This window comes from Mastigoproctus giganteus, chromosome 6 (assembly GCF_048544385.1).
Source record: "Mastigoproctus giganteus isolate SK-2022 chromosome 6, ASM4854438v1, whole genome shotgun sequence".
NCBI classification, from domain to species: domain Eukaryota; kingdom Metazoa; phylum Arthropoda; class Arachnida; order Uropygi; family Thelyphonidae; genus Mastigoproctus; species Mastigoproctus giganteus.
The window spans coordinates 63,531,429-63,558,652 of NC_143580.1; the positions used below are offsets into that span (position 1 = coordinate 63,531,429).

Here is a 27,224-nt window from a genome sequence, read left to right on the forward strand (position 1 = left end):
AATAAGTAAATGAAACATCTATAAAATGCACAAAGAAATCTTATATTTTAAAACCAGGAATATGTTTTAGGGTTACTGTGTCAGCAATAATTAATACCTATTTAAAAGTTTACATGTCCCTTGATATATGCCATTGAAGCAGTGGTAACTGTTTTGGTAAATTTCTACCTTGGGGATGCATAAATAAAAAAATTCATTGTGGCCTTTTAAATGTCCCATTGGGATATTAATAACTTGCAAAGTAGTAGAGTGATGAGTACAACACTTGCTGGTTGTGCTTATAACACTGATTACAAGATCTGTAACTGGCCATAAGCATTGGAACCATGGGAAAGTAATCGGGTAACTAATGGACATGTGTACAGAATAGTGGCAGATCCGGGATGGAGTGATCATTCACCTCTGGAACCTGAGTAAATTGGAGCAAATACTGTGTATTTTTTGTTAAGTCATTTATGATTAACTGCTCATGCCATATGTATATTATATAATGATTGGTTAAAATTAGCTAAATTCAATTCTGATTTACTGTCACATATTTCCATAGTTGTAGTTTCTTTTAAGACTAATAAAACAGTCTGTGTCATCTGCCCTGGTATAGAGAGTACTAGAACTAACTTGTTATCCATTTGAAAATTTCCTGGGTAAAGGACTACCATAACTTCGCAATCCTAACACATTTCATTATTATGAAATGTATTAGGATTACGAAGAACATAAAAATGAAGACTCTCGCACATTTATGTATTGATGATAGGAACATAGTTTAAAAATTTGGTGAATTTTCTAACTGGTTAAATCAAAAAATGCTGAGATAGTAGGAATATCAGAAATATAGTGTCATTCTGATATACTGGATGCAGATGATGCTGTTGGGTTTTACTCACATCAGTGACTTAAACCATATTGAACAAATGTATATTATGTCTGTGTTCACAGGCATGATTTGTATACCATGCAGGCTGAAAAACTCTGAATAGTCCATGGCTAGAAACCTGACACCATTCATCTGAGATCAGCAAACTACAGCCCCAACTGAAGATGTCTTTTAGAAATTCCTCCAGTCTATGACTTGAATCTGGACTTGAATTCAGCCTTCTCAAAATAAGTAGCAAAATCTCTATATTGTCATGGAAGGCTTTGGATGCAGAATTTGATTATGGGAAGCATGTGTGTAGGAAAGGTAGATGAAAGGGGAGGTAGTATTATATTTTAATATTGAATCTTGTTGATTCACAAGGAGTGTGTCTGTTAAATAAAACTGACACAAGATATTGTGTCAGGCTAGTGTGATATAAGTAACGAGAAAGCAAAACAACATTGAGATATGTCAGAGACTAAATGAGTGTGATGAATATGACAATTTATGCAGATAAATGAAGTAGGCAAGTAGAGGTAGATGTATTATGAGTGGGGAATTTAATTTAAGATTCAAGCAGTATTAAAAATATGACAGAGGTATAAAATAGGAAGTGTCCAAGGAAATTTTAGTGATCAAAGAGAATGGTGAGGGCTTCAAATTCAAGTGTGGAAAGTAGCTGTAGCAAATCAAAGTATTTCTTGGCTGGGGATGACAGCTGTATATTGTTGCATATGGCTGGGAGCCTCCTTAGTCAGGTGGGCAGGAGCAGCAGTGCATAGCACACGCTTCTTGATTAGACCGGTATTTGAGCCTGTGACCACTAAATACGGAGGATGCAGAAAGGTCAGTGAATGACCACCGCATATACCCGGAGCAATATGGCCTTAGGTTGCTAATGCTCCTAAAAAACAAACAAGCATATGGCTGTATTATGCAAATGTTAAGTAATTTATTCTAAAAGCCTTTAATATTCATGCTAATAATGCAAAGGTCATGGGTTCGATCCCCACATGGGCCACTTTATTTTGGGTTGGTCACTTGCACGCTAGAAAGGGTTTTATGGATTTATTGGATGATTATTTTCTACAGCAGCATGTTAGAGAGGCAACAAGAGGGAGTAAGACTCTTGATCTGATTGACAGCAGTGATTATTCATGCATTAAGAATTTACAGATAAAGGAACCACTAGGAGGCAGTGATCACGGTGTATTGATGTGGGATTTACTTAAAGATGTAACTACCATCAGGGGTAAAGACAAGGGTTTTTGCTTTTGTAAAGGCGACTACAGTGGTCTCAGAGATTTTTTAAGTTCTATACAGTGGGACCAACTGATGATGTTACCAACAGCAAATTCTAAACAGGAAGCATTCAAGGAAGTAATTTTGGAAGCTACTAGGCTTTTTCCTCCAACTAAGAAATACTGTTCTAGGTTTAGACTCAAATGTATGTAAGATGAACTAATGATTCTTTCAGAGAAGAAAAATGCATAGGATGCACATAAATTGTCAGGTGACATAGAAGTCTATGGTAGATACAAGCTAGTCTGTAAGTAGGTCACAAAAGAGGTTAGGCAAGCGAAGGCAGATTATAAAAAATCTTTGGCAAAGGATGCAAAGAAAAATAGCAAAGATTTCTTTACTTATATAAACTCTAAAAGGAAGGGGATAAATTAGATTGGTTCACTTGATATCGGTGGCTTGACTGTAGATGATAATTCTCAGATAGCTGCTGAACTAAATTAGTATTTTGCATCTAAATTCACACATGAGGAGTTATTCAAGTGGGAGAGGGCCAGATGTTTATCAAACTCTAACAGGGAGTTAAATGATTTTGTAATATCTGAGAGCAAAGTGGAGGAGAACTTGTTGAAGTTAAACATAAGAAAGGCACATTGGGTAGAACTGGATCTATCCAGTTATATTAAAGGAGGTGGCAAAGGAAGTAAGCAAACCCTTTGCCATAGTTATGAGAGCATCCCTGAACTCGGGAAGTCCCCATGGACTGGAGATGTGCAAATGTATATCCATTTCACAGAGGGGAATCAAAGGGGGTACATGAATAATTACAGACCTGTTAGTTTGACTTCTGTTCCAGGGAAAATGATGGAGTCACTGGTTAAAGAAGCATTGCAGGATCATCTAGACATAATAGCAGTAATAATTCAGACCCAGCATGGGTTTGTCAAGGGGAAGTCTTCTCTGACTAATTTGATTGGATACTATGATGTGATCACAAAGGAACTGAATGCAAAAAATAATTTTGATATCACATACTTGAATTTCAGAAAAGCTTTTGATACTGTTACACATGGAAGACTCCTGTACACATTGGAGCTGTATGGCATTAAGGGCAAGTTACTACAATGGATAAAAGGATGGTTGAGTGGAGGACAGCAGAGAGTGGTAATCAGTGGACACTGGTCTTCGTGGACTAATGTTATTAGTTGAGTTCCCCAGGGTTCAGTGCTGGGGCCATTGTTGTTTTCTGTATTAATCAATGATATTGATGAAGGTTTGTCAAAGTTTTCAGATGATACAAAGGTTGGCAGGGTTGTTAATAACAGTAATGAAAGTATGCTGCTGCAAAAGGATCTGGAAAAGTTGGGGAGATGGGCTGAGAAGTGGCAACTGAAGTTTAACATTGATAAATGCAAAGTACTGCATATGGGTAGCAGTAACCCCAGAGAAATGTACCAACTATGTGGTGTTACATTTAGGGTAGTGGAAAGTGAAAAAGACCTGGGGGTAATTGTGCAGTGAGATATGAAGTTTTCTGACAGTGCAAACAGGCTGCCAGAGTAGGTCGGGTCTTGTCAATGATATACAGGAATTTTGCAAGCAGGGATAAGGAGGTGATTATCCCCTTTTATAATTCAGTGGTTGGGCCACACCTTGTCTGGAAGCTGACATTTTAGAAAGGATGTAGAGTTGCTAGAAAGAGTACAGAAAAGGGCAACAAGACTGGTGAAGGGAACAAAGGGGTGCTCTTATGAAGAAAGGCTTAAGTTCCTCAAATTGCAGCTTCTGGAGACTAGGCACCTGTGAGGTGATCTGATCGAGGTGAAAAATCCCTGAATGGATTGAGCAGGCTCAATGCTGATGGGATTCTTCCTCTTGCTCAGATTGCAAACCTGAGGGGGCATAGATTCAAACTGAGGAAAGACAGCTGTAGAATAGATGTGCAGAAGTTTTGTCAACAAACTTCCATCTGTTGTTGTGGAAGTTGATAACTTAAATAAATTCTAAGGAGAAATAGACAAAAATTTGGAACAAATGGATCAGTGAAATTGGAAGGTTTTTTTTTTTTTTTTTTTTGTCTAATGCTGTATAAGCTTGCATTCTTGCATCATGTGCCTCTGCTAATGTTAATTTGTTTAAGTGGGGAAGTATTGAAAAAAAATTGCTTCAGTGGTTGATAAAGAGCTGGGAGACTTAATTGTGGAAAAGAAAAGAGCATGTCTTCTTCAACTCTAAAATTATCCAGTGGTGGGAATCAAAAATTTTAAAAACTGTTTCTCTCTCACCTTACTCCCACTTTTCAAGGTAGAAAAGAAAAACCAAACATAGACTAAAAGTAGCGTAGCGTAGTGTTCAGTGTGAAATGGGTTTTAGGGACCAGTTCGGCTAACTCGGGAAATTCTAGGAACAGGTTTGTGCGAACCGGCTGAATCCCACCACTGCCTTTATCTATAGTAGTGACATGCCCCTAATGCTACACTGCTCCAATTTGTATGGCAGTCTTTTATATGCAGCAGTATCAATAGCTTTTCTGAAATCTAAGCATATGATGCCAAAATTATTTTTTGCTCCAATTCAAACATTACTGCAACATAGTATCGAATCGAATTGGTGAGACAAGATTGCCATTTGACAAATCTATGCTGTGACTGCCATATAGTTGCATTTATGTCTAGTTAGTCTTAAATTACTTCTTTAACCAGTGACTCCATTATTTTCCCTGTAACAGAAGTCAAGATTAGAGGTCTGTAATTAATCACTTCACCTTTTGTGAATTGTGGGTACATTTGCACATCTCCAGTCCATAGGGATCTTCCCAAATCCAAGGATGATCTCATAATTATGGAAAAAGGTGTGTTGACCTCTTTTACTGCATCTGTCAATATAACTGGATAAATCCCATCTTCTCCAGGTGCATTATTTACGTTTAGCTTCAACAGTTTCTCTTCTGCTTTACTCTCAGTTATCATAAAATCATTTAGATTTCCATTAATTCTAACAAGAATTTGTAAACTTCTGGAATTCTGTCCCTAAATAATGCCTGCTGTGTGAAGAATGTAGGTGTAAAATATCTATTTAGTTTTTCAGCAACCTGAGCAGGATTACTAGATGTTCATATTTAGTGGACCAGTGTGATTCATCCTGTTCCTTCTAATCTTTACCTAAGTAAAGAAGCTTTGCATTCTTTTCTGAAGACCTCTTGTAATTTACATTAGTCTGTTTTGCCCACTTTGTGACTTGATTGCACACCATATTATAAAACAGTTGTAGATTTCTGCCCTGCCTTTTTCTTCTCTGCTACTGGTCTCATCAAGTTATGTGACATCATTTAGGTCTAAACCCTGAAGAGCATCCTTACTTGATGTAAAAAGGTGCCTCCATAGCCAGGTGGGAAGGAGCAGCAGTGTGTAGCACGCACTTCTTGATTAAACCGGGGTTTGAGCCCGTCACCACCAAATACGAAGGATGCGAAAAGGTCAGGGAATGACCACCGCATATCCCCAGAGCAATATGGCCTTAGTTGCTAATGCTCCTAAAAACCAAATAACAAACAAACAGTTGATGTAAAAAGCCTATTAACTGCTACAATTACTTCCCTGAAGACTTCTCATGTAGAATTCACTGCTTGTAACATCATCAGTCAGTCCCATTGAATAGATTTTAAAAACCGTCTGAGACATTCTAGTCGCCTTTACAAAAGCTCTTCTCTATCTATAGAAAAGGGTTATCTTACTAGGAAAGGCTTAATTTCTGGAAATCGCAGTGTCTGAAGACTAGGCACCTGCAAGGAGGTCTGATTAGGGTATTTAGGACTTTGAATGGATTGAGTAAACTCAACGTTGATGGCATCCTGCCTCTTGCATAGACTACACATAAGGGGCATAACAAATCAAAGAAGGATTGTTGCATGATAGATTGTGTGGAAATTTACCTTCAGTTTCCTGGGGGTTGAATGGAACAAATGCCCAGCTGGTGTTGTAGAGATCAGTAGCTTGAATAAATTCAAGAAAGAACTAGACAAAATATAGAGGGCATGGACAGGTAATATGGGAACTGTTGTTATAATTTTTTTTTTTTTGGCTGATGCTGTATCATTTGCCACTATCAATATGGCCTAAGTAGCCATTGAACTTAAATCACCATCAACAACAGCCACTATTAATACTAAAACAAGAAAAAGAGGAAAGCAAAGGGATAAGGATTTCAAGCACTGATTTAGGTCACCATGGAACAAGTAGATACATAGACTATGTTAGGTAACTACAAGCAAGAACAGATGCATGTATACTAATGCTAGGAGCATAGAAAATAAATTTGATGAATTTGAAGTACTGACTAAGTCATCAAGTACAGATGTATGTATATTGAAGATGCGTTGTCACTCAGACATAAATGATGCCCAATTGATTATGGGGAGTACAATGTATGGAGAAAGGACATAGCGTATTGGGTTTGGTGGCTTTGGCGTTCTCCCCCAACTCCACAAGAGAGGGTAGTACTCTTGATCTGGTAATCAGCAGTGATTATTTGTGTATTAAGAATTTGCAGATAAAGGAACCACTAGGTGGCAGTGATCACAGTGTACTGATGTGGGATTTACTTAAAGATATAATTACCATCAGGGGTAAAGGAAAGGATTTTTGCTTCCTAAAAGGTGATTACAGTGGTCTCAGAGAGTTTTTAAATTCTGTACAATGGGATCAACTGATGATGTTACCAACAGAAAATTCTAAGTAGGAAGCATTCAAGGAGTTATTTGTGGAAGCTACTAAAAGTTTCATACCTATTAAGAAATATTGTTCAAGGTTTAGGCCTAAATGGTTGTAAAATGAACTAATGAGACTCTTGGCAGAGAAGAAAAATGCATGGGATGCATATAAATTATCAGGCGACACAGAAGCCTATGGCAGATATAAGCTAGTCTGCAATCAAGTCACAAAAGATGTTAGGCAGGCAAAGGCAGATTGCGAAAAACCTTTGGCAAAAAGATGCTAAGAAAAACTAGTAAGGATTTCTTTACTTATATAAACTCTAAAAGGAAGGGGATGAATCTGATTGGTCCACTTGATATCGATGGTTCGACTGTTGATGTTCCTGCTCAGATAGCTAACAAACTGAATGAGTATTTTGCATCTACATTCACACGAGCTGTTATTAAGGTTTGAAAATGGCAGAAGGTTATCAAATTGTAGCAGGGTACTTAATGATTTTGTAATAACTGAGAGCAAAGTGGAGGAGAAATTGTTGAACTTAAACATAAAGGCACGTGGGGTGGATGGGATCTATCCAGTTATGTTAAAGGAGGTGGCAAAGGTAGTAAGCAAACCCTTAGCCATAATTATGAGAGCATCCCTGAATTCAGGGGGGGGGGTCCCCATGGACTGGAGATGTGCAAATGTATCCCCAATTCACAAAGGGGGATCGAAGGGCGACACGAGTAATTACAGACCAGTTAGTTTAACTTCTGTTCCGGTCAAAATAATGGAGTCAGTGGTTAAAGATGCATTGCAGGATCATCTAGACAAGACTGCAGCAATAATACAGATACAGCATGTGTTTGTTAAGGGAAGTCTTGTCTGACAAATTTGATTGGGTATTATGATGTGGTTACAAAGAAACTGGGTGCAAAAAATAATTTTGATATCATATACTTGGATTTCAGTATCTTTTGACACTGTTGCGCATGGAAGACTACTGTACAGATTGGTGCAGAATGGTATTAAGGATAAGTTGCTACAATGGATAAAAGGATGGTTGAGTGGCAGAGGGTGGTAATCAGTGGGTGCTGCTCTTTGTGGACTAATGTCATTAATGGAGTCCCACAGGATCCAGTGTTGAGTCCACTGTTGTGTTGTTTTGTGTATTTATTGATGAAAGAATATCAGGCTTAGTGTCAAAGTTTTCAGATGATACAACGGTTGGCAGGGTTGTTAATCACAGTAATGGCAGTGTGCTATTGAAACAGGATCTAGAAAATTTGGGCAGATGGGCTGAGAAGTGGCAACTGAAGTTTAACATTGACAAATGCAAAGTGCTTCATATGGGTAGACGTAACCCCAGAGAAACATACCAACTGTGTGGTACTACACTTAAGGTGGTAGAAAATGAAAAAAAAGACCTGGGAGTAATTGTGCAGTCATATATTAAGTTTTCTGAGCAATGCAGACAGGTTGCCAGTTCAGATCATGAGGTTTTGTCAATGATATAGAGGAATTTTGCTAGCAGGGAAATGGAGGTGATTGTCCCTTTGTATAAGACAATGGTCAGGTCAGGCCAAGCCTTGAGTACTGCTTACAGGTCTGGAGGCCTCAATTTAGGAAGGATGTAGATTTGCTTGAACATGTACAGAGAAGGGAAACAAGATTGCATTAGCATTAGTAGAGGCATTTGATGCAAGAAAGCAAGCTTATGTAGCATCAGCCAAAGAAAAAAAAAAAAACCCACTTCCACTTCACCCCTCTGTTTGTTCAAAATACCTGTCCAGCTGAGCCTTAAACTTATTTAGGCTATCAACCTCCACCACAAGGGATGGAAGTCTGTTCCACCAACCAACCACCCGCTGGCTAAAGGCAAATTTCCGCACGTCTATCCTACATCTGTCTTTCCTCAATTTGAATTTATGCCCTCTCAGGTGATTTTTCTGAGCTAGAGGAAGAATCCCATCAGCATTGAGCATGCTGAAACCATTCAAGGCTTTATACACCTCTATCAGATCACCTCGCTGGTGCCTAGTCTCCAGACACTGTAATTTGCAAAACTTAAGCCTTTCTTCGTAAGAGCACCCCTTTGTTCCATTCACTAATCTTGTTGCCCTTCTCTGTACTCGTTCCAGCAGCTCTACATCCTTCTTGAAATGAGGCCTCCAGACCTGTATACAGTACTTTAGGTGTGGCCTGACCATTGCCTTATACAATGGAATAATCACCTCCTTATCCCTGCTGGAAAAAGTCCTGTATATCATTGACAATACTCCATGAGCTACTCTTGCAGCCCGTCTGCACTGATCAGAGAACTTCATATCTGCCTGCACAACCACCCCCAAGTCCCTTTCATTCTCTACCACTGTCAGTGTAGTACCACAGAGTTGATACGTTGCTCTGGGGTTGCTGTTTCCCATTTGTAGTACTTTACATTTGTCAATGTTAAAACTTCATTTGCCACCTCTCAGCCCATCTGCTCAACCTTTCCAGATCCTGTTGCAGCAGCATAGTGTCAGTAGTGTCCTTGACAACCCTGCCAACCTTTGTATCATCTGCAAACTTGGACATTAAGCTTGATATACCATCATCAATATCATTTATAAATACAGAAAACAATAATGGGCCCAACACTGAGCCCTGAGGGACTCCACTAATAACATTAGTCCACGATGAGCAGTGTCCATTGATTACCACTCTGTCTTCTCCCCCTCAACCACCCCTTTATCCATAGCAGCAATTTGCCTCCAATGTCACACTGCTCCAATTTGTGTAGCAGTCTTCCATGTGCAACAGTATCAAAAGCCTTTCTAAGATCCAAGTATATAATATCAAAGTTATTCCCTGCATCCAGTTCTTTTCTGACTGCATCATAGTATCCAATCAAGTTGGTCAGGCAAGACTTCCCCTTAACAAAACCATGCTGTGTCTGAGCTATAACTGAAGTCTTGTCTAAATGATCCTGCAGTGCTTCTTTAACCAGTGCCTCCATTAATTTTCCTGGAACAGAAGTTAAGCTCACAGGACTATAATTACTTGTGTCAGCCTTTGATCCTCCTTTGTGAATTGGGGTCACATTTGCACATTTCCAGTCTATGGGTACCTCCCCTGAGTCCAAGGAAGCTCTCATAATTATGGCTAAGGGTTTGCTTACTTCCTTTGCTGCCTCCTTTAATATAACTGGATAGATCCCATCCACCCCGGTTGCCTTTCTTGTGTTTATCCTCAACAGTTTCTCCTCCACTTTACTCCCAGTTATTTCGAGATTCTGTAGCTTACTGCTAGAGTTGAATACACCTCTGGCATTCCCCTTGCTGAATAACTCCTCATCTGTGAATGTCAATGCAAAATATTCATTTAGTTTGTTAGCTACCTGAGCAGGATCATCAACAGTTGACCCATCAATATCAAGTGGACCAATCTGATTCAGCCCCTTCCTTCTAGAGTTTACATAAGTAAAGAACTCTTTGCTGTTTTTCTTTGCATCCCTTGCCAAGGATTTCTCGTAATCTGCCTTCGCCTGCCTAACCTCCTTTGTAACTTGGTTGCATATCAACTTGTATCTATCATAGGCTTCTGTGTCATGTGTTAATTTGTAAGTATCCCATGCATTTTTCTTCTCTGCCATATGCCTCATTAGTTCATCTGACATCCATTTTGGCCTAAACCTTGAACAATATTTCTTAGTTGGTATGTAAAGCCTAGTAGCTTCAAAGATAAGTTCTTTGAATGCTTCCCATTTTGCATTTGCTGTTGGTAACATCATCAGTTGGTCCCACTGTATAGAATTTAAATACTGTCTCAGTCCATCGTAGTCGCCTTTACGGAAGCAATAACCCTTCCCTTTACCCCTAATGGTAGTTACCTCTTTGAGTTAATCCCACTTCAGCACACTGTGATCACTGCCACCTAGTGGTTCATTTATCTGCAGATTCTTAATGCATGAAGAATCACTGCTGATAATCAAATCAAGAGTATTACTCCCTCTAGTTGCCTCCCGAACATGCTGATGTAGAAAACAATCATCCAATAAATCCACAAAAGCCCTGCTAGTGTGTGAGTAACCAGCCCCCAAATTCCAGTCAATATCTGGGAAATTAAAATCTCCCATTATAAGACTCTCCGATTTACTGGCCCACTCTATTTCCCTGTACAGTTCCTTTTTATACTCATCAGAGTCATTAGGCCTATAGCACACTCCTACTCTCAATTTTGATCTCCCATTGGTGAGGGGAATGAAGGGATCCTCTTACCAAGAGAGGCTTAAGTTCTGCAAATTGCAGCGGCTGGAAACTATGCACCTGCGAAGTGATCTGATTGAAGTTTATAAGGCCTTGAATGAGTTGAGCATGCTGAATTCTGATGGGATTCTTCCACTTGTTCAGATTACGAACGTGAGGGGGCATAAATTCAAATCGAGGAAAGACAGATTTAGAATAGATGTGCGGAAATTTGCCTTTAGCCAGCAGGTGGTTAATTGCTGGAATGAATTTCCATATGTCGTTGTGGCAGTTGATAGGTTAAATAAATTTAAGGAGGAACTGGACAAACATTTAGTGGGAATTGTTTTGTAAATTTTTTTTTTTTTTTGGCTGATGCTGCATAAGCTCATACACTTGCTTTCTTGCATCACATGCCACTACTACTACAGGCACCGCCGTAGCCAGGTGGGCTGGAGCAGCAGTGCGTAGCACACATTTCTTGATTAGACCTGAGTTAGAGTCCGTGACCACCAAATATGGAGAATGCGGAAAGGTCAGCGAACGACCATTGCATATCCCCAGAGCAATATGGCCTTAGTTGCTAATGCCCCTAAAAACCAAATAACAACAACTACTACTACTACTACTTTGCCATGGGGACCTTGGGGAAAAAAAATTCAAGGATTGAGTGAGTTGGGGTATAGAGAAAGTGCAGTAGAATGCAGGTAATGAGAGGTGAGATGGAGGAGTGCAAAGATGGAAGTTTTCTGTGCTGGGGCAGCCCACTCACAATGGATAAAGAAAAAAAGAGTGCACGGTAAGGTACCCTGCTTAGTGAGGTTGCAATACGTGCCATCTCATGTCAAGAGAACCCACTGTGTGGCCCACCAGAAGATAACCGGAATGATCCCAAACATGAATGGCTGGTCAGTAGCAGCAGCAGAGGGGGCACATAGGCCTAGAAGGCAATACCTCCATCCCACGCCGAGGACGGCATCAACAAACATCATGCACTGGGAGATTATTAGCCGTATGGTGCAAGGAAGCCTGAGGCTTATGCTGCACCAGCCACAAAAAAAAAATTGAGTACCCTGAGAGAGAGAGAGAGAGAGAGAGAGAGAGAGAGAGAGAGAGAGAGAGAGAGAGAGAGAGAGAGAGAGAGAGAATCATCAAAAAGAGAAGAATGATGATATCCAGCTCAAGACCCTGGGTGTGCCAAGCCCATACTCACCAGATTTGAACCCCTCGGGTTATAGCCTGTTTTGCTTCACCTCTTAAGAAAATAGCAATAAACTTCCATCGTGGCATAATGGAAAAGTGGTACCATGGTCATTGGGTTTGTCGTGGTGATGTTTTTAGGGAAATAACTGACTGAGTTCAGTATGAATTTTCAAAGACATTCGGCAACCTATATCTTTATCATTGCTGTAAAGTTGACACTAGATGTTTGTAGTTATCTTTTTTCCTTCTTCCAAGAAACCAATGCACAACTGCTCTAAATGATTGCTAAGCTGCTGTTAGTATCCTCTAGCTTTGTTATAAATACATAATCTTTGAGGAGTTTCTTTATTTGAGGCCCATTGAAAATTCCCTTTCAGTTTTGCATCTTTTAAATTTGGAAACACTTCACTTATGTAGCAGAATCTACTTCCTTATTTATCCAGAGCCTTAACCAAATTCTTCATTAATTCAATCTTCATATACAAAGGTGGAAGAACCTTTTTTTGATTCAACTAGTGGAACATATTTTATATTACTTCAACCTGGTAAAAATTCCTCCCTGTTTACCCACTGCCATACCGGCCATGTAATTTTTTTTTTTTTGTGTTGCATGAACATAGTATTTTGTGAAATGCCATGTAGACTAGTGGATAGTCCAATTACCTTAAGATCATTACAGTCCAAGCAAAATTTAGGTTACTTTATTACACTTAGGATCTTGAACGTGTAGTCCGGTTCTCACGAGAATGAACTCAAGGTCATAGCCATGCATAGTCTAAGAAGTGGAGCAATTAGTGAACTAGTGAAAAACAGGGTGAATACAGATGTTATATTAAATACCAAGCTCAAAATGAGGTCACAATTCATACTGTACATTATTTCATTATACATATATGTGATTGCTTTTGTTTAAAATTAAAATTGATCAAAAACTCAGTGCTCTGATCATCCCATTCCTTCAGTAATAGATTGCATGTGGTGGTGACCCTGAGTTCATTCTTGTGGCATTATGACTGTACTTTTATGCTTCTTTCAAGCCAACAGTATGCATTAGCATTACTAGAGGCATACAATGTAAGAAAGGAAACTTATGCAGCATCAGCCAAAAAAAAAAAAAATCCTCCCATTTCACCCCTCCATTCATTCCAAATGCCTGTTCAGCTCAGCCTTAAATTTATTTAGGCTATCAACTTCAACAACAAGAGATGGAAGTCTGTTCCACCAATCAACTACCCGCTGGCTAAAGGCAAATTTTCCCAAATATATTCTAGAACTGTCTTTCCTCAATTTGAATCTATGCCCCCTCAGATTCTTAATCCTAGAGAGGAAGAATCCCATCAGCATTCAGCTTACTCAACCCATTCAAGGCCTTATACAGATCAGTCAGTGCCTACTCTCCAGGCACTGCAATTTGCAGAACTTAAGCCTTTCTTGGTAAGGCACCCCCTTTGTTCCCCTCACCGATCTTGTTGCCCTTCTTTGTACTTGTTCTAGCAACTCTACATCCTTCGTAAAATGAGGCATGCAGACCTTTACACAGTACTCAAGGCGTGGCCTGACCATTGCCTTGTGGTGCACTATGGCCATAGTTGCCGATGTGCCTAAAAAATCCCGAAACAAACAAAAACAACCATTGCCTTGTACAACAGGATAATCACCTCCCTGTCCCTGCTAGCAAAATTCCTATATATCATTGACAAGATTCCATGACCTGCCCTGGCAGCTTGTCTACACTGTTCAGTGAACTTCATATCTGACTGCACAATTATCCCCAGGTCTTTTCCACTTTCCTTAGTGTAGTACCACACAGTTGGTACATTTTTCTGGGGTTATTGCTACCCATATGCAGTACTTTGCATTTGTCAATGTTAAACTTCAGTTGCCACTTCTCAGTCCATCTGCCTAACTTTTCTAGATCCTGTTGCAGTAGCATACTGTCTTTAATGTCATTTACAACCTGCCAAGCTTTGTATCGTTTGCAGACTTGGATATTAAGCCTAATATACCTTCATCAATATCATTGATGAATACACAAAACAACAATGGGCTCAGCACCGAACTCTGGGGAACCACCAAACCACTAATAACATTCGTTCACGTAGAGCAGTGTTCATTGATTACCACTCTCTGTCATCTCCCACTCAACCATCCCTTTATCCACTGTAGCAACTTACCCTTTATCCGCTGTAGCAACTTACCCTTTATCCGCTGTAGCAACTTGCCCTTTATCCGCTGTAGCAACTTGCCCTTTATCCGCTGTAGCAACTTGCCCTTAATGCCATACTATATGCTATGTCCAAACTGAGCTATACCTTAACTGTATAATATTTAAGTTCTTGTAGCATCATGCCCCTGCCCTAAAACCATTGAGATATTGCTTGTATTAAGTTCATAGACATATTTTCTCACTGATTGAAATTTGTGAGCATATATAAAATGATCTTTCTATATAAGTATTTTATAAGGTCAGGAAATTCCTTTATATTTAAAACTTTAATTGTTCTCCTAAGATAATATCATGGAGGATTTTTTAGTTTTCCTACATTACATATTTTGAATATATTAGTATGCAAGTTTTATCATTATTTATTTTTAATTTAGTTTTTGTCTGTTTTACTCTTTGAATTTTTATATTTCTTCTGATACTCAATTTATACTTTTTTCAGACCTTGGATTTTGATCGAGATGGGTTAACAAAAATGAAGAAAGCCGTGAAGGCCATATATAATAGTGGAAATGGTATGCTTCAAGTTTAAATATGAAATGAAAAGAAATTAGAAAAATGTATTATGGTAATATGTGGAAGTTATACATTCCTTCCTCCCCCCCCCTTAAAGGGAAAATTGAAACATTACCAGCCTTTTCACATCCTTGACCTCTGCCAGATTTCAGTTTTACTGTAGTTGGAAGAAACTAGCAATGTTAAAATGACAATTTTGTTTTGATATATTGTTTTAAAAATGCTATCTTCCCCTGCAGTTTATTTCTTATGGTAATCACAAATATGCAGGGTAGAAGCATGCTAAATATATTTGATGAATTTGAAGTACTGTTCACGTCATGAAATGCAGACATTGTGGGGATACCAGAAACAGAACCGGATTTGTGTATAAACTAAACAAGTTAATGGCTTAGGGCATCACATTACAGAGGCCTTGCTCCATCTTAAAAAATCCTTTTTTAATATTGTCATTGGTGAACTGTAAACAGCATACAAATTATAATTTTTGTTATGGTTTTGACTATCTTTGTTATTTGCTAATTGGTTGCCACTTCAAGTGGCTCACTTGCCAACAATGGCAATAGTAAATTATGGAACAAGAATGTGGTGTGGCGTGGCGTGGCATGGCATTTTGGGTTCAGATGATGCCAGTGTATGCATTGGCTATACTGATTTTATACACAAGTGTGGTGTGATAAGTATACATGAAATTGAGTTAATTGCTAATTCGAGTATCAGTGTTGTCAACTGGAAGGAAATTTTCCTTTTCATAGGAAATTTATATCTTAAGAGGGCAAAGGAAAACTGATTCCATAAGCAGGAATTTTTAAACCCCAATTTACTTTGAGCAACAATTTCATGTGCAGTTGGTAGTAGCTTAGTGTCAACAAATTGCAAGTGCAGTAATTTCCTTTTACACTGAGCAAAGCACGGTATTTATAGGTTAGTGCGATATTTATAGGTTATGTTTTGTATTTTATCGAACCATAAATAGAAACAAAATCAGGGATGAAGTATATATTTTCTGAACTATTCTTATTTGTTATCAGATATTTATGAGTAATTTTTGTTTTTAAATTGTAAATAATAATAAACTATTTAACACACCAAATATTACACTTGTAATCTTGTGATTTATTGATTATTACTTATGTTAAACTAATAATATAGCAATAGTTCTTCAACAATATTTATTTTTTGTTTAGTATTTTAAAAGGAAATTTTTTTATAAAACTGGGAAATTTTAAAAAGAGAAGTGGGAAATTTTATTCCAGACAGTTGACAACACCTAGTATACAAATTCATTTTATTTCGATATGTGAACACTATTGTGTAGTGTTGTGAAGTATTGAGGAGTTTAAAAAAGGTTTGCAGGTTGCAATAAAAGTAAAAAGGTAAATTCTTTATCTGTATAATTCTTATAATTAGTATTACATTATATTATGCAAATGATTTTGTTTTATATTAAAAATAAATATTATTTAGGTTAAAAATGAAAAGAACATTTGAAAGTAGACATCAAAAGAGAAAGAAGTGGTTACCAGCAGCTCAGTTATCCTGTTTGCCTAAAGTCCACAATTCTTTCACTGTGATAAAAGAAACTTCATTCACTGAGGGTGAGGGCTAGAATAACTGACTGACCAGCGGCCTTACACATTTACATCATCTACTTCAGTAGATGATTCAAATATAACTCTCATGACACTTGATGCTGAGATTATTGCAGAAGACAAAATAGAACATCAACAAAACACAAATAATACAAAATCTGATGATGTTGGTCTTTAGACTGCCTTAACTAATGAAGACATATCATTTTGGATTCAAAAAAGGGCCCTCCAATTGTCAACGCAGGAAGGATTCATTTGAGAAATCCAAGCAGACATTGAAAAATCAAGTAAGATATTACTGTCAAGGTCTTTTTCCCTCTACCAAAATTAATGGCAAAAAATACACTCAAGAGTGGCTGGTATATTGAACAACTGGCTCTGTTTATTTTCTGTTTTCAAGCTTTTTTGAACTTCATCATCAGCTCTAGCTAATAATGGATTTAATGACTGATAAAATCTTAAATTAATTCAAAGTCATGAAATTCTGATGATCATAGAACAGCATTGCTTACTTATTTTGAATTCAAAATTAGAACAAATCAAAAAAGAAAAAGATTATTGGAGAAAAGTGTTTCGACATATTGCTGCAGTTATATACACATTTGTGGAATGTGGATTATCATTCCAGGGAGATGACAAGAAATTTAATTTGCCTTGAAATGGAAATTATCTTGGATTATTAGAATTTGCTACCAAATTTGATCCATTTCTTGCCGATCATATCGAATGTTTCAAATACTAAATGAATATTTTGCCTCTACATTCACACGAGGAGTTATTCAGTGTGGGGAATGCCAGAGGTGTATTAAACTCTGGCAGTAAGCTAGATAATATTGTAATAACTGAGAGTAAAGTCAGTGGCGAGCTGTGACTATTTTAACAATGGGCTTGCATTTTACCGACTTTTTGATGTGAAACATCCTTGGATTCCTGCCACGGATGACATGCGCGGCAGGCTTCTGCCAGAGGCGCTTCCCACGTTCACACTACTAGTCTGCGCCGAGCACTCACTAGTAGTGTGATTAGAGTGCATGATGCATTAGGACCAGGCTGACTCACGTGTGGTGGGCAAGTCAGCCTGGTCCTAATGACCCCCTTTACGATGATACCTGGATACGATAGTATCTAGAGTTCTAACTTTTTAGAATTTTTTTTAATAGTATGGTGTCACAATCATACTTCCTTAAGTAAGTATGACTGTAACAATACAAATATTTATCAACAATTTCTTTTTTCGTCTCGCATTTTCATAACATTCCATTGTTAGGTGCCCCGAACTGCTGCGTGTGTCATTTCAACTACAAGGTTGGTACTTCGATCAACGCTATTTTCTAGAGACATTTAGATACATTCCAATTGCAGGTACACATCAGTTACTTTAGTTATCATAAATCCATTGTATCTTGTCTTCTAGAAATTATAAAAAATTTGCGAATGTTCAATAAAATATTTACAATACAAAAGGTCTTTCATTTCGTAATCAGTATACAAATCAAAATGCTGTACCTAAAAGAAAGGCAAAGAATTCACATAAAACCATCTACCGTGCGTGCTCTGTACACACGCCACTTTTTTATTCATCTCTCTTTTTTTTTAACTAGGGAAATATAATGGATGCATTTTTTTTTTCATGTAAAATTTTAATATTGTGATTAAAAAATAACACTAAATATTTCCCAAATCACAAAGCATTCTACAATATAAAAACAAATATTACATAAAAAAATAAACTCTTCTAGACAAGGTACACAATAATCGCAGATTACATGAAAAAATTATTATACAAATATTCAAGAAAAATTTATTCTAAAAATTTCCACATACAATTTACTTCTCTATTAATATTTGTTGTCAATCTTCTGCTTTGCTCAATAGCTGAGTGATGATTACAGAGGAATGATTTGACGTAACGATCCGGATCAAATTGAAGCAATGGTTTTCCGTTTAGATGTATGGTCATCGTAATCTGCAATGTGTTTAATTGTCAACCTTATTCATTCATTTATACAATATTATTCATTAAGCTGAAAGCACTTCTAATCGCAATGATTTCAAAGATATTTCTGGCTCTCTTAATTGAAGAGGGAATTTCATTCAATTTTAAAGATAAACTGTCTTCGACAAAATCTCTAAAATCATTAATTTTTATTTCATATTTTATCAGAAAACTTAAATAAATTTCTTATTCGTTTTTCACCGTCTTGCAACGGAGACGAAAGTTCTTTCATATTCCACGATTCCAGGTTGCATATGTTTAAAATTTCTTTCAATTCCTCATCGTCAACAGTATCATTATATTCTTTATTTAATTTAAAATTACTCTGTTGCATTAACAACTTATCCTTAATAACGTGCCATGAGGTAATTTTTTAAATGTGTTCTTACTTTTGATTCCTTCAAATTCTTTCAACTTCAGCATGCTCTCAATTTTAGCTTCATAATTTCCTTCAGAATTTTTCAAATTAGCGATAGCATTGATAATTAGAATAATTAATTTATCTGCTTTTACCATAGTACTTCTGTAAAGCTTCTGAAAGGTAGGAGAGCTCCTGCAAGATGTCGATTATTAGTGCTAAATTGTTAAGAAATTCCAGATTGAAAAGGCAGTTTAATAATTCAGAATATTAAATTAACTTTCTGATTCAAAATGTTTACACAAAGCGGGATAATTTCTCCAACCATCCATTGTCATCCATAAGCTACAAGCTGTCCATTGTGGCCTGAACACACGACCGATCTTTATAGGTTCCACATCAAGTTCTTTAGCAATCATTCTTAACTCACGCTGGTTTTTTGGAGATTGGTGATACATTTTTTTAAAAAATTATTGCATGTATTCTATTATATTTTGGAGCATTTTCTTCACGGTGAAAGCCTCGATGTGGTTTCCAAATCTGCCAACATTTAATCTTTGGAAAGTTTACTTAATATCTTAGTTGCCTCAATCCTGCTCTGTATATGTTGCTACTGTCACTACTTCTTTGAATACTGTGCAAAATATCGGAATCACTCAGATATTCAGCTACTGTGACTATGTAAACATAGATGGAGAAATTTACTGAAACGTGTAGATAACTCACTTCTGCGAAAAACATATGACTTCTTGTCGGTGTAAAGGGGAACCACAGCACAGGTTGACCAGAGGCTATTATCCATGTCGGGAATTTTCTTAATCATCTGACTGGCTATGGAAAGCATATTAACTAGCGCAACTTCTCAGAATGTGGCTGCATAGGTTTTACGGACACCATTAACGTTTTGGGTGAAAGGGACAGTAATCTCTTTCGCCCTTAATTCGCGCTTTCTAATTACTTAAACACCAGAGGTGAGGACAATGTGCACAAAGTTGTCTATTGTAATCCATTTGTTCTATGGAAATTATTTTAAATGTTTCCGTAGAAACCAAGGGGAATTCAAAAAAATTCACTATGAAGAAGTTCGTTAAACAGAGGTCCCACTGTAATTAACCCAAAAATAAAGCAATTTTAAAATACATAAATGGTCAATTGTGCCATTAAAATGCTGGGAAAGGGGCCTCGCTCGTCCCACCGTAGTTCCGGCTCTAGATACTCAATAATTAAATTCAGGATTTCATTTGTAAAATGAATAATCACTTCAACGATGGGCTCGCAAATTCTCAAAAAAAAATAACAATGGGCCCTTGAGAGCCCATGCGAGCCCACTATAGCTACCACTGAGTAAAGTGCAGGAGAAATTGTTCAAGATAAACATAAGAAAGGCACCTGGGATGGATGGAATCTATCCAGTTATATTAAAGGAGGCAGCAAAGGAAGTAGGCAAACCCTTAGCCATAATTATGAGTGCTTCCTTGGACTCAGGGGGAGGTACCCATGGACTGGAGATGTGCAAATGTGACCGCAATCCACAAAGGAGGATCAAAGGGAGGCTCAGGTAATTACAGACCCGTTAGTTTAACTTCCATTCCAGGGAAATTAATGGAGGCACTGGTTTAAGAAGCATTGCAGGATCATCTAGACAAGACTTCAGTTATAGCTCGGACACAGTATGAGTTTGTTAAGGGGAAGTCTTGTCTGACAAATTTGATTGGATACCATGATGTAGTCACAAAGGAACTGGATTCAAAGAATAATTTTGATATCATATATTTGGATCATAGAAAGGCTTTTGATACTGCTACACGTGGAAGACTGCTGCACAAATTGGAGCAGTGTAGCATGGAGGCAAATTGCTGCTATGGATAAAGGGATGGTTGAGTGGGAGAAGACAGAGTGGTAATCAATGGGCACTGCCCTTCGTGGACTAATTTTATTAGTGGAGTACCCCAGGGTTCAGTGTTGCATTGTTGTTTTCTGTATTCATTAATGATATTGATGACGGTATATCAGGCTTAATGTCCAAGTTTGAAGACGATACGAAGGTCGGCAGGGTTGTTAATGACAGTACGCTGCTGAAATAGGATCTAGAAAAGTTGAGCAGATGGGCTGAGAGGTGGCAATTGAAGTTTAAAATTGACAAATGTAAAGTACTACATATGGGAAGCAGTAACCCCAGAAGAACATATCAACTGTGTGGTATTACACTGACAGTGGTAAAGTGTGAAGAGGACCTGGGGTAATTGTGCAGGCAGATATGAAGTTTTCTGAGCAGTGCCGACGGTCTGCAAGAGTAGCTCATGGCGTCTTGTCAATGATATAGAGGAATTTTTCTAGCAGGGATAAGGAAGTGATTATCCCCTTGTATAAGGCAATGGTCAGGCCACACCTTGAGTACTGTATACAGGTCTGGAGGCCTTATTTTAAGAAGGATGTAGAGCTGTTGGAACGAGTACAGAGAAGGGGAACAAGATTAGTGAATGGAACAAAGGGTTGCTCTTAGGAAGAAAAGCTTAAGTTTTGGAAATTACAGTGTCTGGAGACTAGGCACCTGCGAGGTGATTTGATTGAGGTGTACACGGTCTTGAATGGTTTGAGCATGCTGAATGCTGATGGGATTCTTCCTCTTGCTCGGAATAATCGCCTGAGAGGGCATAAATTCAGATTGAGGAAGGACAGTTGTAGGATAGATTTGCAGATAGATATTTGCCTTTAGGAATTAGACAAACATTTGGAGCAAGTGGATGGGTGAAATGAGAAGGGGTGCGTACGTGTGTGTTTTTTGGCCGATGCTATATAAGCTTGATTTCTTGTATCATGTGCCCTTGGTAATGCTAATGTCATGGAAATTCTGTATCTAGAAGGCCATCATATTTGTCCAAAACATTGTGTGTTGAGCTCATTGACCTTATGGCAAAATAAGTAAGGAAATCTATTTTGGATGATTTGAGGCAAGTTGGTTACTTCACTTTTTCAGATTCCACACCAGATCTCACATATTGAATAATTAACTATCATTGTAAGATATGCATATCCTTATGATGGCCATCCTGTTGAATTGCTTTTGATATTCACTGCATTAGAAAACTATTCTGGAGAAAATTTAACCAATACGTTACTTGATTATTTTTAAAACGAATGTAAAATTTATTTTAAGAAGTGTAGAGGACAACTTTGTGATAATGCTGCCAACGTCTTAGGAAAATATAAGGGTATGCAGCAAAAAATTTTAGAAACAGATAAATGTGCTGTGTATATTCCCTGTGTTGAGCATTCACTAAACTTGTAGGCAGAACTGTAAATGATAGCTGTGTAGGTGCAGTGAATATTGTTTTTCTGTTATACAACAAATATATATATTTCTCTCTGCTTCATCAAAATGGTGGGCTATTTTGAAATCATATTTGGGTTCTAAACCTGCAGTTCTAAAACAGTTTTCTAATGCTAGGTGGGAAATGCATGCCAAAGCTACTACAACAGTTGCAAACAATTATGATTCATTTAATGATGCTTTAAATAAAATTCAGGACAATAAAAATGAAAATGATGATACCAAGATTCTCTTGATATCACCATTATTCAGGATAAAATGGAAGAATTTAAATTCATGTTTATGCTTATACTATGAAATTTTATATCAGAGCGGTTTCACAAAACCAGCAAAACTTTACAAGATACTCAAGCATCATTAAGTATGTGTGCAAAATTATACGCAACTTTATTGCATTACTTAAAAGAAACCAGGAACAGTTTTAATGAAATTGAACAAAATGCCAAATAAAATGAAAATTTTCCAAATGTAGTCTACAAATGTGTAAATAAGAGAAGAAGGATTAGAAAAAAACAAATTAATGAGAAGTGCATCTGAGATCATTGAGTAACTTTCCCCAGGAGATAAATTTAGAATAAAATCCTTCATTCCTATCATGAACTCCTTAGAAACTAATTTACAAAGGAGAGCAGAAGTGTATAAGAATAATTCATAGGAATTTTCATTTCTTTTAAATTTCAACCAGTCAGACAAAAATCTTGACAAAAATGTAAAACTTCCAATGAAAGATTACCCTGAAGATATAGATGAAAACTTTTATGGGGAAATAAAGTACTGTCATCTGTACATGGAGAAACTATCCAGAAAAAAATTAGAAGTTTTATTTACCAAGACAACATACAGTCTGCATTACCTAATGTCTAAGCTGTTTTTCGATTGTTTCTGAGCCTGATGATAACAAACTGTTCAGGGGAGGGAGATCATGTAGAAGGCTCAAGAGGATAAAAAATGAACATCAAACGACAATTCTCCAAGGCACACTCTTCCATGAGCATTCTATGCATCAAGAGTGACAAGCTTCAAAGCTTACTGTTTTATAATATAATTTTAGATTTTGCTATGACAGTCATATACACAAATATTCTGAATGTTTTCTTTTGAATTTATAGTTTCTTAATTTTTGTTTTATATATTATTTGATTTTTTATGTATTTTACTTTCTACAAAAACCAAAGAATAATTTTTGTGATATACATACATGTAATTTATAGATTATAATTTTAAATTATGTTATTTATATAATATGTTAATAAAGAATATGCGCAAATGTGTAATGTGCCTTTATATAATATATATGACATGCCTACTGAAGCCTGTTTACTTGTGCAGCCCATTTAATTTGTTTTCAGTCTATTAATTATTATTTCGTGGCAGAGGAAGGGCCTCATACATGTTATAGCTTAGGACGGCAGTGTTGGGTCAGTTTGATGTGACATAAACACTGAGAAAACAAAAGTGAGAGCAGGAATGTGTTATAGACTAATCACTGTAATCAGTATAAAGAACAACTGTACAGACATATACAGTGGGCCAGTTAAGTCAGAATGTCTTATAATGGGGGACTTTAATTTCCATATATTGACTAGAACTTTTAGTTGGTCACTCACAGAGTAGCAAAACTTTTGTAGATTTCTTAGATGAGTGTTTTCTACACCAGTATGTCAGAAAGGCGAGAGAAAGCAATACCTTTTGATGTGATTATTAGTAGTGGCCCCTCATCCATTAAGAATCAGCAGATAAAAGACCTACTAGGTGGCAATGATCATAGTGTATTAGTAATGGTATTTGCCGTATAGTGCAAAGAAGACACAGGCTTTTGCTGCACTGACAAAAAAAAAAAAAAAACCCCAACCAAATAGATAAGAAAACACAAATTATGTGCTTCCCTCCTCACACACGTAAGCATCCACTTGACTTTTGAATTTATTCAAATTGTCAACCTCAACTTCCTGCGAGGGCAGCTTGTTCCAGCTATCAATGACTCACTGTCTAAAAGAAAACTTCCTACAATTTAATCTAAACCTCAAGCCCTGTAATTTGAATTTATGAACCCGACCGCAGGGTGGTAGGAGCGAAAGATCATAGGGAAAGAGTTCCCTATGTTTGAGTTCCTGTAGGTGCTCTGTCCCACACTGGCCAGGGGTCAATCCTGCCGACCAGTGTTAGCATCCCACACCACGCCAGCTAAGTAGCCATGGCATGGTGTCTTTTAGGATGGGCATGGGGTCGTAATGGTCCATATGTCTATCCGGGTGGGTAGGAGAGACATGCAATTTATTGCACTCATAGCACTTATTCACTCTTCTTTCATTCTAATTTTGACTTTTTCTTATATTTTGTGTGAAATTTTTTAAATTTATATGATTTTTTTTTCATGCATCCATCTTTTTTTACACACTGGGAGTGGGGGTGGGGGATGCAATGCCATGTAGTGTAACTTAATGTAATAATATGCATAAAATGGATTAAGATTAATAATTAGTTAAAGATTTGACATATAAATCTTACTATCAACGTAGGATATGTTCTTTTACACTTTCACCCATATTTCCACTCATTCATTTAGGCATTCATTTCACTTATTCAATTCCTTTCTCTCTGCACTGCACCCTAAATCCTCCTAACTTACTATTAATTTTGAGTTGCGGTACAGTCCCAGCTGCATGCCTTACATGCCAGGGAGGTATGCAGTGGGTGTGTTAGTAGCTGAGTTTGGTTGCGGTTAGTATGTATATACTAAAATAATGTATAATAACAATGTTTTCATTCACCCAATTGCATTCATTCATTCCTTCGCTCACTCACTCTCTTTTGCTTTCATACTGGGTCACTCTCATTTACCATAACTTACATCCATTCTCTTTTATCACAATTACTATACACCCTATCACATCCACGCAGCACCCAGCTCATTCATACAATTTTTCTGCTCTCATTCAATAATTTCATTCATCCTATTCTTTCTTTCTGCATTGTACTCCCAGCTACCTAAGACCTAATTACTATTGTTTTTCAGCTGAGGTGCACCCCTGGCTGCCTATATATCTCCCTTTCCTTTTTAATGTTATTTAATTGGTGTGGTCATCCACAGACCCCCCCCTCACCAAGGCAGGGTGACCTGGGGAAAGGAAAGGCCCGGTCATCAATCTGGTGACTGTCGAATCCAGATATCTGTTCAGTGTGCTAGGTACAGCTACCCTGATAGATTAAAATGTCATCATCTGAGCATGGTGGACGACATGGGCACTTTTGCTGTCGATTGTTGCTTGGCTGTAGAGTTTGTCTTCGTATATTTTGTCTGATTTCAAATACTTTTTGAGCGAAGTTTGGGAGGACTTTGTACGTATTTTCTTCCATAATGAATTGATGTTCTTGTCCCCTTGAAAGAGGGCCAATTTCTGCTATTAGCTATGTTCTTAGTATATCTATATTACATTCATATAGAACGTGTGCTCAGTCCTCACTGGTACAGTATGGGTCATCAGTCAGTCCTAAGGAAGTAAGTTTTGCCTTTAGGGAGCCGTGGCCTGTCAGGATATATGTTGTATAAAGTCCTGGGGCAATCCACTTTGGTGACTTTGGGCTGACCATTGCCACCTGTGGCAGAAACCTTTTTCTGATAGCACCTCTGGTTTCCTGCCCCCAATAGATTTGCCGTAACTCGTGGAGTTTTGTGGCAACTTTTTTCCTCTCAGCCGTGATATTATTTGCTGTGTCTAGGGCTATCCCCAGAAATTCTGTGGGTATGCCCTACCTGAGTCTACAATATAAGCCTCTTTTGGCAATATCCAAGTACAATGGGAGAGTGCTAGCCAACACCTGCAGTGCTCACAGAGTAGCATGCCCTGGTTATAGTGAGAAGTATTGTTGTCTTGATGATAAATAAGCTCATACACCAACCATTAATTGAAATAACTCTTTACTGTGACTAGAATTTACAAATTAAAATAACATATTTACAATAAAATTTAATGTATAAAATATAATAAAATAAAATAAAACTGCTATGATACACTATATAAGAATTAAAACTGTAATAAAATCATTATAATAAAATTACCTAAAATAAATTGGATTAAAAGCGATAAAACCTGTAGCTTTTGGAAGCATCAGCTTCCTTCCTCAACAGTAATGAATCTTCTGGCAACACTTCCTTATGTATAACAGGTTCACAGTATTTCTCCCCGTGGTTCCATCGGCGCATGGTCAGAACTGGAGGTGGAAATAGCTCGGGAACGCGAAAAGCAAAACCGTTCGTCCGTACTTAGGACAATAGTTTCAAATAGGTGATGCAAATGCATACCCCTCTCCCTATTCATGGTATTGTTGTCGGATGAACAGATTCGCAGGCTCTCGAGCCATTTATGGTCCCAGAATCCATGCGCTCGATCTACAATAACCGCATCCTCTGGGGAGATTTGATGCTGCCCCTCCCAATAATGCTCGGCCACAGCTGACATTATAATCAGCGGTTTTTATAGCATTTAAATACTCCCCCAGACGATCCATTAACTGCCGTTTTGTTTCTCCCACATAACATTCTCCACAATCCGGGCATTTTATCTAGTAAACAACTCCACTACCAAGGTCCTTCGCGATTGGATCTTTTACCCGGGACACAACCTCCGCCTTTGAAACTGCACACAGCGCGTTTTGAAACCCTGTAAAATCCTAGTTAACCGTTCAGTAAGGCCTGCATAGTAAGGAATGTATGTGGTAGCCACAGGAATAAATGGTTCCCTATGGTTGGACACTATTCCTTTGCTGTATCTGTCCACGATCCTCTGGGGGTATCCGCATTTTCTAAGGTCTGCTGTGACCCGTTTGATTTCACATTCTTTATCCTCAGGAGTAGTACAGTGTGACACTGCTCTATCTACTAGAGCTTTTACCACACTATTCTTATGTTGTCCAGCTTGTGCTGAACTGTAGTGGGTGTATTGATCTCTACACATAGGTTTTTAAAAACTGAAATTTTTAGCCTAG

General features: G+C 37.7%; 1 protein-coding gene across 3 annotated transcripts in view; it reads left to right on the forward strand.

The window, feature by feature from the left end:
- Asap (ArfGAP domain of ASAP) overlaps positions 1–27,224 on the forward strand; it is a 673,774-nt gene that overhangs the window by 939 nt on the left and 645,611 nt on the right. For all 3 annotated transcript variants that reach the window (XM_090375988.1, XM_090375990.1, XM_090375989.1), the window contains exon 2: positions 14,888–14,960. In XM_090375988.1, coding sequence (XP_090232114.1) covers positions 14,888–14,960 — 73 coding nt within the window. The remainder of the gene's footprint in view (positions 1–14,887; positions 14,961–27,224) is intronic.